Source organism: Rhamphochromis longiceps, linkage group LG22 (genome assembly GCF_057381845.1).
Source record: "Rhamphochromis longiceps isolate RC_006_pf linkage group LG22, R_longiceps_female_GT1.1, whole genome shotgun sequence".
Classification (NCBI taxonomy): Eukaryota; Metazoa; Chordata; class Actinopteri; order Cichliformes; family Cichlidae; genus Rhamphochromis; species Rhamphochromis longiceps.
Window position 1 is genome coordinate 36,765,700 of NC_140577.1, and position 12,500 is coordinate 36,778,199.

The following is a 12,500-nucleotide window of genomic DNA, read 5'->3' on the forward strand; positions in this document are numbered from 1 at the left end:
TCTGGATAGGAGCAGATGTTACACTGAAACGTGTGTGTACCCTAACCCCCGTACCATCAGGGATGCAGGCTTTGGTTCCTCTCCTCTTTGTTTCTATGGACTAGGTTCCTTAGTCCATTTAATTAACCTTTGCACAGAGACGACTTTAGCCTTTCTGCATCATATTCACACACGGCTTCTTCGTTGCTTGACGTAGCAAGCCAGCTGTTTCCTCTTAGTACCACTGACTTTTCCAGCCTTGTGTTGCCCTCATGCCAACTTGTTTTTGGATGTTTTTCTGCCATCAAATTCAAAAGGAGCTTATTTTTCATAAAATATTAAGATGTCTCAGTTTAAACATACTGTTTTCTGAGCTGAGAGTAAAATATGTGAGAGTTGAAAATCATTGAATCCTACTTATACATTTATTTACATTTCACATAATGTCCTTACGTTCTTTGGGCTTTAAATTGAAATATGATTGAAATGTTTTCATGTTGCCTTCTCACCATTCTGACTGTCCACACATGTTTTAAACTGAATGCAGATGTATTTAAATTAAAAAGAGCTAGGCTCATGGCATGGAGAGGCATTCAGGTATTTTCATCCATCTACGAGACACCTGAAATAGTCACTGAATAGTGTTTGATTTTTTGAAAGCATTAGTTCCAGATCTGACTCAGGAGACAGGCACGCATCCTCCTGCACTTCCTGCACACCGCACTGCCACTGCAGCAGTTTGCATGCACAGAATGTGCCGTCCATAGATGTGCAGCAAATATGCGACCTAGTTCCCCTGGGATCCCTACATATTTCTGTGTGGACACTCTGCCACATCAGGTTATAAAGCCTTCCAACATTAAATCTGCACCGACGATGCTGTGAGGCTGCCATCCATGTTTGTGTCCAGTATATTTCACACTGACTGTGTCAGCAATGATCAAAATGAAATATTGATTTAGTTCTATTAAGAAAGAAGAATAAGATCAGTGTTGAACCATCGGTGCATTTAATAACAGGTGATGGATCTCAGTGCATTCAGCTGGTAGCGGTATAAATCACTGCAGAGGCTGATAGCAAGCCAACTTCCTGTTTTAGTTGTAAAAAGCGAGGTTCCTCAGAATCTCCAGTGTTTCTGCCTTAGTGCAGTTAAGAGAGCCTTCACCAGCTCACTGAGTGTGGGGATGGAGAGGAACTGGGTCCCAGCCTGCTGCGTCAAACACATGACTGTTGTTAACGTTACTGAGCTGGACGCAGTCGGGCTGCAGCCTGCATTGTTGTTGTGATTGCACAGCTCGTTTTTGATACGGCTCATGTCATTGGTCAGTCGTGCTCATGGGACACTATTCAGAATCACATGTGAAATGTTCGAACCAGTTCTTATGTTAAACCAGTGTTTTCCTTTTTCCTCATTTCCACAGAAAAGATCAAAGAAACTTGAGGGTGAAACAATTTATATCAGACATAGCAATTTAATGTTGGAGGTTTGTATCTTCAGTCTTAAATAAGCGTCGTTTGCTATCACAGCTCCGTTCTTTAGTTCTTTCATTCTTTTGTTCTGTCTTTTGTTCTTCCTAGTTTAACCCTAAAGGGTTGGCATGCACCATTTTCCTGTCTGACTCTCATGCAAGTAGCTTCACTTTACTTTCACATTGTGTTTGTCTGTGTGATAGATGACTGGGAAACATCTCCAGGAAAGTTCACTAACGTATGCATTCATCGTCCTTCCAACCTCCGTCTGTGGTTTACGTCAGTGATGTTGCTTAGAATGAAATGTTGGAGCTCTAGTGCGACATAAACACTCACTTCAAACTGTGATTGGTCGAGAGGAGCGAGGCGCTGTATTCCTTTTTCATTGGTTATCAGAGGACCCAGTATAACATCATCTCCTGGGCCCGGATTCACAAAACTCAGAAGTACTAAGAGTTTGTTTCCTGGTGACAACATCCTATGAAAAGTCTTAGAATTTGTTTTTAAGAATTTCCCCTTAAAGTTGGGACTAAAACTGTCACAATTATAAGTTATTCATAAAGTGTCTTAGCTCTGAGCTTAAAAGTGTGGAACAAGAGAAACGTTGAAGCATCAGTAAAGTTTTAACTCACTCGGTGTTAGGCTGGGACTCCCTGCTAATGCACTTTAGGTTTGATTCGGAGCTAAGCGAGGGGATTGTGAATATGAGTCCTGGAGAGACGTGTATGTTACTTTTTAACCAATATCAGCTCCATGTGTGACACCATCACTGCTCTCATTTGGACAAAAAGAGTGAACTTCACTGATAATTTGATCGCAAACCACAAAACGTTCGAGGAGAAAAACATGTTCTCGACTGACTTCATGCAACAAGCAGTTTCAAGAAGGATAGAAAACAAGCTTTTCTGACAGCCATAAACTCTCATCATTTCACACCAGCCAAAGAGTGGGTGTAAGTACAGCGGCTTGCAAAAGTATTGGGCCCCCTTGAACTTTCCCACATTTTGTCACATTACAGCCACAAACATGAATCAATGTTATTGGACTTCCAGGTGAAAGACCAACACAAAGTGGTGCACACGTGAGAAGTGGAACGAAAATCAGACATGATTCCAAACATGTTTTACAAATAAATAACTGCAAAGTGGGGTGTGCGTAATTATTCAGCCCCTGAGTCAACACTTTGTAGAACCAGCTTTTGCTGCAGTTACAGCTGCCAGTCTTTTAGGGTCTGTCTCTACCAGCTTTGCACATCTACAGACTGAAATCTTTGCCCATTCTTCTTTGAAACAGCTCCAGCTCAGCCAGATTAGCTGGACAGCGTTTGTGAACAGCAGTTTTCAGATCTTGCCACAGATTCTGGATTGGATTTAGATCTGGACTTTGACTGGGCCATTCTAACACATGGATCTGTTCTGTTTTAAACCATCCCATTGGTGCCCTGGCTTTATGTTTAGGGTCGTTGTCCTGCTGGAAGGTGAACCTCCGCCCCAGTCTCAAGTCTTTTGCAGACTCCAAGAGGTTTTCTTCCAAGATTGAACTGTATTTGGTTCCATCCATCTTCCCATCAACTCTGACCAGCTTCCCTGTCCCTGCTGAAGAGAAGCCCCCCCCAGAGCATGATGCTGCCACCACCATATCTGACAGTGGGGATGGTTCAGAGTCATGTGCAGTGTTAGTTTCCGCCACACACAGAGTTTTGCATTTTGGCCAAAAAGTTCCATGTTGGTCTCATCTGACCAGAGCAGCTTCTTCCACATGTTTGCTGTGTCCCCACATGGCTTGTGGCAAACTGCAAACGGGACTTCTTATGGTTTTCTGTTAACAATGGCTTTCTTCTTGCCACTCTTCCATAAAGGCCAACTTTGTGCAGTGCACGACTAATAGTTGACCTGTAGACAGATTCCCCCACCTGAGCTGTAGATCTCTGCAGCTCGTCCAGAGTCACCATGGGCCTCTTGGCTGCATTTCTGATCAGCGCTCTCCTTGTTCGGCCTGTGAGTTTAGGTGGACGGCCTTGTCTTGGTAGGTTTACAGTTGTGCCATACTCCTTCCATTTCTGAATGATGGCTTGAACAGTGCTCCGTGGGATGTTCAAGGCTTGGGAAATCTTTTTGTAGCCTAAGCCTGCTTTAAATTTCTCAATAACTTTATCCCTGACCTGTCTGCTGTGTTCTTTGGACTTCATGGTGTTGTTGCTCCCAATGTTCTCTTAGACAACCTCTGAGGCCGTCACAGAGCAGCTGTATTTGTACTGACATTAGATGGCCTGGTAAGTGGCCTGTATTTGTATAGTGCCTTACACATTCAGTTATCCACACATTCACACACTGGTGATGGCAGCTACATTGTAGCCACAGCTGCCCTGGGGCGCACTGACAGAGGCGAGGCTGCCGGACACTGGCGCCACCGGGCCCTCTGACCACCACCAGTAGGTAACGGGTGAAGTGTCTTGCCCAAGGACACAACGACCGAGACTGTTGGAGCCGGGGCTCGAACCGGCAACCTTCCAATTACAAGGCGAACTCCCAACTCTTGAGCCACGATCGCCCCATAGATCACACACAGGTGCACTATGTAGTCATTAGCACTCATCAGGCAACGTCTATGTGCAACTGACTGCACTCAGACCGAAGGGGCTGAATAATTACGCACACCCCACTTTGCAGTTATTTATTTGTAACAAATACTGGTGGTGGTCAGAGGGCCCGGTGGCGCCAGTGTCCGGCAGCCTCGCCTCTGTCAGTGCGCCCCAGGGCAGCTGTGGCTACAATGTAGCTGCCATCGCCAGTGTGTGAATGTGTGTGTGAATGGGTGGATGACTGAATGTAGTGTGAAGCGCTTTGGGGTCCTTAGGGACTAGAAAAGCGCTATACAAATGCAGGCCATTTACCATTTACCAAATGTTTGGAATCATGTCTGATTTTCGTTCCACTTCTCACGTGTGCACCACTTTGTGTTGGTCTTTCACCTGGAAGTCCAATAACATTGATTCATGTTTGTGGCTGTAATGTGACAAAATGTGGGAAAGTTCAAGGGGGCCAATACTTTTGCATCCACTGTATCTGATCAACAACCCAGTGAGCAGGAAGCAGAGTCTTTGCGGTAAACAGGCTCCAGTCAGTATATTTGTTTCCCAGTCGTTTACGCTCACAGTCTGATGTTTAACACTCTGGACTTTGCTGTCATCGTCATTACTCATGGTCATTAAGGACATTTTTAATATGATGAATGTCCTTCATGGCCCTAATGCAGCGCTCATGCTGAACACACTGTGTGTCTGTGATAATGGACTTGTGTTGTTCTCTTTGCTGTATCTATTGTGCTGTATCATATTCTGCCACCATCATTTCAGAAGAAAGGGATGACAAGAAGCACTGATACTCGTTAATCTACAAATCAAACATCCATATGTAAAATTAGGCTCCGAAGTTGAGCATCCTGGCCTGGACTCAGGAGATGTCATGTGTCTAACAGCAGTGCATGGCTAAGCCTGGTGATTTTATAATGTGTCATCCCTCTCTACAGTCTGTACGTGACATTTAAATTGTTGGCTTTTTTCAACCTTATGTAAAGAAAAAACCGCTTGATCTCTGAAACACTGTTTCAGTCTGCTCGGATCAGCTCTGTTTGAGTAGAAGAGGCATCTTCTTGATGTGGCTCAAAAACAAGAAATGGAGGTTCGTGGAAACGTCAAAGCTAACAGTTTTCATGGAACGTACTGACTTGTTCACATGACAGGACGTGTCTACATTCAACAGACTCTCATCCTGCTCTGTCACATGAAAAACTTCAAAGCTGAGGTCTTAAGTAGTTACAGCAGGTGAAGCAGGTGTGTTTGTGCTGATGTAAAGCCATTAGCGCTCCACCTGTGTCTTCCTTTCTGAAAGGAGTCAGAATGAAAGTGAAACATCAGAGAGACTCTTTAACCACTGAAGACCGAACGATTCCATCTCTGCCCACATCCGACATAAACAACGGTCATTACTGTATAGAATAATGGCAGACATGACTCAGAATGAGTTTTGCACTTTTTTGCAGTGGCCATGTTTTTCCTTTGTGTGCCGGCTTTGGCTCGTTCATCCCAGCGTGGATGTGCACACAGCCACCGATCTTGCTTTGGTTGTGTTAGCGCTGCCATCTGGATTTTTTCTGTCAGATGACATTGTTGTGTTTGTCCTCATTAAACATCTTCTGCTGGCATTGATGCAAACCATGATTTGTGAGCCACAGAACAGTACGCACTAATCATTAGTAATGCTCTGCTGCTTCCTTTATTACTGCTAACATGAAGCAGTTTGGTTTGTCTGGAAAATCTGTTCTTCCACAGCCTCTAAAGGTCAGTGGGACATGGCAGACCCAGCACTGTTGAAATATTTAATATATACTTATAGAAAGTGCAGCCCTGTGTTTTCATTTGCTTTCTTCTCAACCTTAATCGTTGCCTTTCAGCGTAGTTGTTTCCTTCCATCAACCTACTCTCACTTTTGCCTCCTTGTTGAAGGACCTGGATAAGACCCAGACTGAAATTATGCGGCACCATACCAGCATCAGCGAGCTAAAAAGGAGTTTCATGGAGTCTGTACCGGAGTCTCGGCCCAGCGAGTGGGATAAGCGTCTTTCCACCAACTCTCCTTTCCGCACAGCGAGCATCAACGGTCAGCTCCAACCAGCAGTAAGTCCGATGAGCTCGGTGCAGTGCAGCTCATGTTTGTTTTACTCACGTGAATTACACAAAGTTACCTGTGAAAGCTTTTCCAAGACAGGCATGCTGACGTGTCGAGAGCAATCGAGCAGTGAAATCAGTTCACACCTATAGACTCGCTCATGCTGGCTCACTGACACACTCTCGTGTTCCTGGGATGCAGGGACATAACACAGACACTGCTAATGTGTTTGTTGACTGGTGATGGTTTTCCTTGCCATGACAAGTCAGAATGTCTGCTTTGAAACAGCCGCTCTGCACATACTGATGCTCTGATTCTAACGCTGGCAAAAATCGGTGTTTAAAAGCTTCAACATTGACTAAAAATGTATCAATCCGGTCTTTTTTCTCTCTACGTTTCCATATAAATGTTAAAAATAATGAACACAAACTAATCAGTCTCCAGAATTCACACTGTGTATTCCTACGATTATAAATGTTCAAAATAATATGACAGGCGTCAGGAGACAGATAATGATCAAAGCACATGTGTACAATATGCTTTTGCCACCTGAGTGTGCATCATAAACAGCTGACACAGTCGCTTGAGTAGAAGTACAGATACTTGTGTTAAAAAATAAACAGAGTACTAATTCATCTTTTTAAAGACACGACAAAGTAGAGACTGTGAAATGGACTCAAAGTGTAAAAGAAAAAGAAGCAGTTTTAACACAGCAACATTATTTCAGCTCAGACTGATTCTATGAATGAGTCCTGAACATCTTTAATGTAGAACAACAGTGAATTAAAAGGGAAAAGTCTTTGTTGCCTCCACCGTGGTCGAGTTTCCTTAGTGTGCACGCCTAAAGAGAAAAACAAACCTGAGATCAGTTGGAAACACGTCACAGCTTCTTCTGTAAGAGCAGGCAGAGGTGATCAGCTGAGCTGCGCTCCTTGCTGCTCGCTCCTCTTCTGTGATGTTAGCTTGGTGCTGAAACACCACAACCAGGGTTCATGGCTTTACCAAAATGCTGTTTCTGTCACGGTCAGCGAGGCGAGCCATGTGGAATTTATTGAAGGACCCAAGATGCGGTCACTTCTGATGTGAGGAAGCTTTATTAATGGAGGTGGTAAATACACAAGGCGAGGGTGGCGAAAAACAGAACTGAGTAAACCTAAACTGGAAAGACTAAGCATAGAAAACAAACCTGAAACCTAAAGACACAAACAGAGCTGCAGGGAAAACCACTCAGGATGACGGAGGGGAAAAACACAGAGCACACAGGGCTTAAATACACACAGCAGTAATCAAGGGATGAGAGACAGGAGGGCAACACAGCTGGGAGAAATCAGGGCTGACGGGACAGGGGAAATGAAAAGTGAACACACTCACATGAGACAGAGACCTTCAGAATAAAACAGGAAACTCACAGACACAGAGAACCAGACAAGACACTGAACTTAACAGACAGATTCACGAGCAGACAGAGTGACACCACGGACACTCTGTCTGCTCCAAGATATAACAGAATAAACAAGAACATAGAATAATAGAAAGAAAAACAAAACACTGAGTCGTCAGACTCAGGACAGTTTCACTTTAACCTCTTGTTAAGGGTTCAATATTGAGGAAGGGGAACAAGAGGTGATCGAAGAATAACCACACTGATCCGGCCGGGTGAAGTCAAACGATGATTTTAATGCACGCGTGGGAAGATCACTACGTACGCAGACCGCAACTGATCTCCGACTTAATCAAAGCATAAACAGATATTTTATACCATCAGGGCTTAAATTTAATGACGCCCCCTCAACGTCAGATCCATTTCATACATAGGTCAGATCAAAACCACAATGACTTTTAACACAGTTTAAAAAGAACATTGTCTTCATCTTCATAGCAGATGTTTCCTGTCAACCTTTCTGATTAGCGCTTCTTCAAAACCGCAGACAATGATTTGCAGTGAGCGAGCACTTCTGCAAGCCCACAATTACAAGCAAACATGCTATGTCACGACGTGGCACTCTGTGTCACCTCTCCCCTACTAACGCTCACAGTCAAACAGAGGCCACTGTCAACCTTTTACTAGAACTATAGATGTAATATAAATTGAATAAATGTTTTAACCAACTGATACTACTTAAAACTCAATACAAGAATATGAACTTATAAATGATAATAAAAATGACCTGATATAAGTGTTTTGTAAGCATGTATTGCAATTCCTTCTATGTTCTAGTTTCCCTCAGCATGTATCACCTGGACAGTCACGCCAGTGAAGCTTAAGACCCTTAATGAGCCGAACATCAACTCAAAATAAGCACAGATATGCAATGTGTATAAAATAGTTATAACTGCATCTGGAATACAAGGTTAATATGATAACAGTATGCATAAACATCTTAAGGCCATCTTAAAGCTATCTGTTACATTGTTAAAGCAATGATGCAGATTATATTGTGCTGGTAAAATACTTTTGTTCATCCCCACACTCTGATGATGATACAATAATGGATTGTCTGTGAAGAGTTAAATATTTCTTCCTTTTAGACTCCAATCAGTTATTTACAGTGATTTAAGGTGGAATGACAGGAAACAATAACTCTGTTGAAATGTCTGAAATCTGAAACTGTCAGAAGTACAAAGTAGAGATATTTCAGTTCAGCTGTAAGGAGTAAAAACAACCAGTAAAGATAGCTGAAAACTCTACGTATGTATTTGTACTCTGCTACGTCTCGCCTCTGATCAGAAATATAAAATATGTTTTTAACCAATCAGAATGCGAAAGATTCCAAATTCATGCACTGATCCTCCACTAGGTGGCGCTGTTGGCTTTCACCATGTTATTCCACTGCTTCAGCCCGATGTGACCACAGGCACAGACACTTCCTTTCCTGTGACGATGGCATGCTTATGCAGGAGAGCATCTCCACGGCTGCGCTTCCATACCCAGTGACAGGCGGTGTGTAGTCTGGTGCTTTGTGGCCGCGCTGCAGCAGGCCAGCACTGTGCAGCGTTTATGAGCAAACAATATCACGAGCATTGGTCAGCCAGCTCCCCCGGCTTGTGCTCAGCTGCACACTCACTATGCTTCAAACCAGCAAACCCTAAGACCTTTGCACAGTACTACAGAGCTTTATGCACAGCATGGGTACCAGCAAGGAAAGGCATCTGTGTGAGCTCAGAGAAGGGAAACTCCAGAAGAAATCAATCACACATGATAAATAAATAAATGATAAATGGTTGTGCAGCTGTGTAACTGGGACAACAAAGGTGGAGTGGAGCAGCAGAGTTGACCAGCAGCCAGTGCGTGCAGCACAAACAGTGTGTGGTCATCTTATTGTTCATGCTTGCACAGCTGCCAGATCATTTGGCTGCTTGTAGCTGTTGTAATCAGGGACTGTAGTGTAGAAAGAGTTGATGCAGCTTTCTTCACACACTGCAGAATTTGCTCGTTACAATTACACAGTAACATTAGACAATTACATGACTGTTATGTGAAGGTTTCTGCTTGATCCACTGTTTTACGAATCATAGCAGGACGTCTGTATTTTGGACAGTTCTATGTAATGAAGTGTGTGACAGAAGCTGGGAACCACCGTCCTGTACGCGGTGCCTTTATTACTGGGCCTTCTTAGGGGTTTGGTGCTTCTGGTAAATTAGCCCACATGGCATGGATAACTCTATCCAAGACCTCGTCCAGGCTTGTTCTCTGATATGAACAAATAAGAGGTGTTGCATGGGTGTGCATGCCTCCACTAGAACCAGTGCTGTTTCAATGAAACAACATCTTTGGTTCAGCTCTGTTCATCAGTATAAGCAGCACTTAGTTTGGCGCTTTGTCTTGTCCTCTCTTTGTGTAGCTGCTTCAAGCTTTGCGACCTTGCTTGACCTGCCAGCCGCATGGCTCAGTTAATCTGCGCATGTCCACTGACTCTCATACAAACTGCAACAGTTACAAAACCCAAGAAAAGAAGCTGAAGGCCAACGGTGCCAAGAGGACTGTTCCCCCACCCCTCGTCATCCTTATTCCTCCACCCTGCATCGTTCCCTTGTTCACTCTTTGTTTCCTGTATCTCTGTCATCTCCCTTTCCTCTGTAGCGTCTGGGCTAATCCCAGCTACGCCATCCTCTTCCCAAGAGCTTCCATCATCCTTCCCTGTGAGTTTATAAACTGAAGGTCAGAGAGGAGGCCAGCAAAGTTACGATATTCCCCTCTGGCTTCTCTTCTACCCACAATGTGAAGATACAGTTTTTATCTCAGAAATTATATTTTACTGAAAATCTAGCCATAGCAGCACTTTTTATTTTATTTTTAAAATATATATATATTTGCTGAAAGCCTCAGGCTAAACTGTTAAATTTCACATTAGTGCTTTGCTGAGTTATGACGTAGTGTATGAAAAAATAAAAATAGCCTTCTCATCATCTCAAAGATCTCTAAAGCCCACGATGATGGACCCCGCTCTGTCCCCGTGCAGACTCCCCAGCCTGTGATCTTTTTACGCCGTTTCATCTTTTGGTGACTGGCTCTTACTCACCAGTGAAGGATTGTGATGATTTTTTAAATTTACTGACTCGGTGTATTTCACCTGGAATGAGTTCTCTAACGTTCTCTTCAGACTCGTGACACAGACACTCGCCTTCACTAAAGGCACTGCAGCGGTCAGCTCTTCCACTCCAGTGCTGCGTGTACACATTCACAGGGATGGACAAATCTATAATTACTCATAGATTTGGATTATATAACATGTAGCTGCCTGATGTTAAGTTACTCGTTTAACTGAACTTGTTAAAAATCCCATTTAATTACCGGAAAGTTGCAGTTTCATGAGTGTGAATCCATGAAATCCACCGTATTGCCAAAAGCGTTCATTCATCTGCCTTCACACACAAATTATTCAATTATTCATCCATAGGGTTTATGATGATGTTAGTTCAGCCTTTACTGTTATAATTACCCATAATTCCGGTGTCCATGTACAGTGAGTATAAAGGGCTGTTCTTATTGTGTTTGTGGGAATTCTCGTTCTTCCAGAAGCACCTTTGTGAGGTTGGATGAGAAGGTCATTTATCCCAAAGGTGTTCTATGTGTCAAGCTCTTCCACACCAAACTCGCTCGTCCGTGTTTTTATGGACCTTGCTTTGTGCACTGGTGTGTAGTCATGTTGCCACCATGTGACCTACCACTTTGTGGCTGAATTGCTGTCCTTCCCACTTTGTTATAATACCAGTAAAGGAGACTCTGGATTTCACGACTGGACTTCTTACTGAGGTGGGATCCTATCAGGGCCCACGCTGGGATTCACTAAGCTCCCGAGCAAGACCCATTGTTGCGCACAGTTGTGTAGAAGCAGTACACAGGGGTGGCTGTAGCTCAGGAGGTAGAGCAGGTCACCTACTGATCGGAAGGTTGGTGGTTCGAGCCCTGGCTCCTCCAGTCTGCGTGTCGAGTGTCCTTGGGCAAGATACTAACCCCAAGTTGCTGAATGTGTGTGAGTGTAGTTAGAAAGCAGTGAGTACAGAGTGTGTTTGGGTGAATGTGACATGTTGTACAGAGCGCTTTGAGCACTCCAGGAGAAAAGCGCTATATAAGAATCAGTTCATTTACACATGCCTAGGTGCTCGATGTTATACACCTATGGCCACAGCATCGACTTGAACGCCTGAATTCAGTGATTGGGGTGAGTGAATACTTTTGGCAATGCAGGTTATACTGTACTTCAAATCCACAATAATCAGAAGGCAGATCCCTCTGAAAAAGCAGGACTCAGAGGCTCTCGTGCTGATGTTTTTAATGTTTTTAAATCCAAGCACTTGATTGGGTTTCCTGAGAGCAGATTAACACATGAGTGCCCTTCACATACTCAATAATAAAGACACCCTGAAAGCTTAGTGTTTTCAGACATGAATCTGTGTACCTTCATCCATTTCCTCTTCCTCTATGATCCTTCCCTCTGTCAGTCGACTGTATTTCACATGTCTGTTCATTGTTATCTGTCTCTCTTGGCCTGCTGCTGAGCACAGCGAGGGAGGCACACTCTGTTTGGACAAAAGGTAAGAGCATGTAGTCTGTCCCCAGAGCCAGGGGGGTACAGACGTGACTGGCTGCTGGAAGAAGATGAGGAGAACAGTGAAGTGGAGTGGGTTGATGATGGTGAAGAAGAGGAGGAACAAGAGGAGGAACAAGCTCACAGTCACACTCTAAAGGTGGTTGTTAATGAGCCACACGAGAGGGGAAGTTTGGTAACAAACCCAACCAGGCTTAAGCACTCCAGGATGTCCTTCTTTCTCTCTGGCCTGCTGGTGATGGCCCTGACTATGCTGTGGTTAGCCTTTATTTAAAAGCTCCTCAGCATTCATCCTGCACAGTCCCTCGATTATCTAAAGACTGCTTGATTCGAG

At 43.9% G+C, this 12,500-nt stretch overlaps 1 protein-coding gene across 9 annotated transcripts in view; it reads left to right on the forward strand.

The window, feature by feature from the left end:
• Window positions 1–12,500, forward strand: part of epb41a (erythrocyte membrane protein band 4.1a) — a 56,670-nt gene that overhangs the window by 26,250 nt on the left and 17,920 nt on the right. For 7 of the 9 annotated variants that reach the window (XM_085397059.1, XM_085397062.1, XM_085397065.1 and 4 more), the window contains 2 exons: window positions 1,401–1,463; window positions 5,954–6,124. The exons of 1 other annotated variant lie outside the window; for it this stretch is intronic. In XM_085397059.1, coding sequence (XP_085253185.1) covers window positions 1,401–1,463; window positions 5,954–6,124 — 234 coding nt within the window. The remainder of the gene's footprint in view (window positions 1–1,400; window positions 1,464–5,953; window positions 6,125–12,500) is intronic. One more of the 9 variants, XM_085397066.1, reaches the window with a different exon arrangement.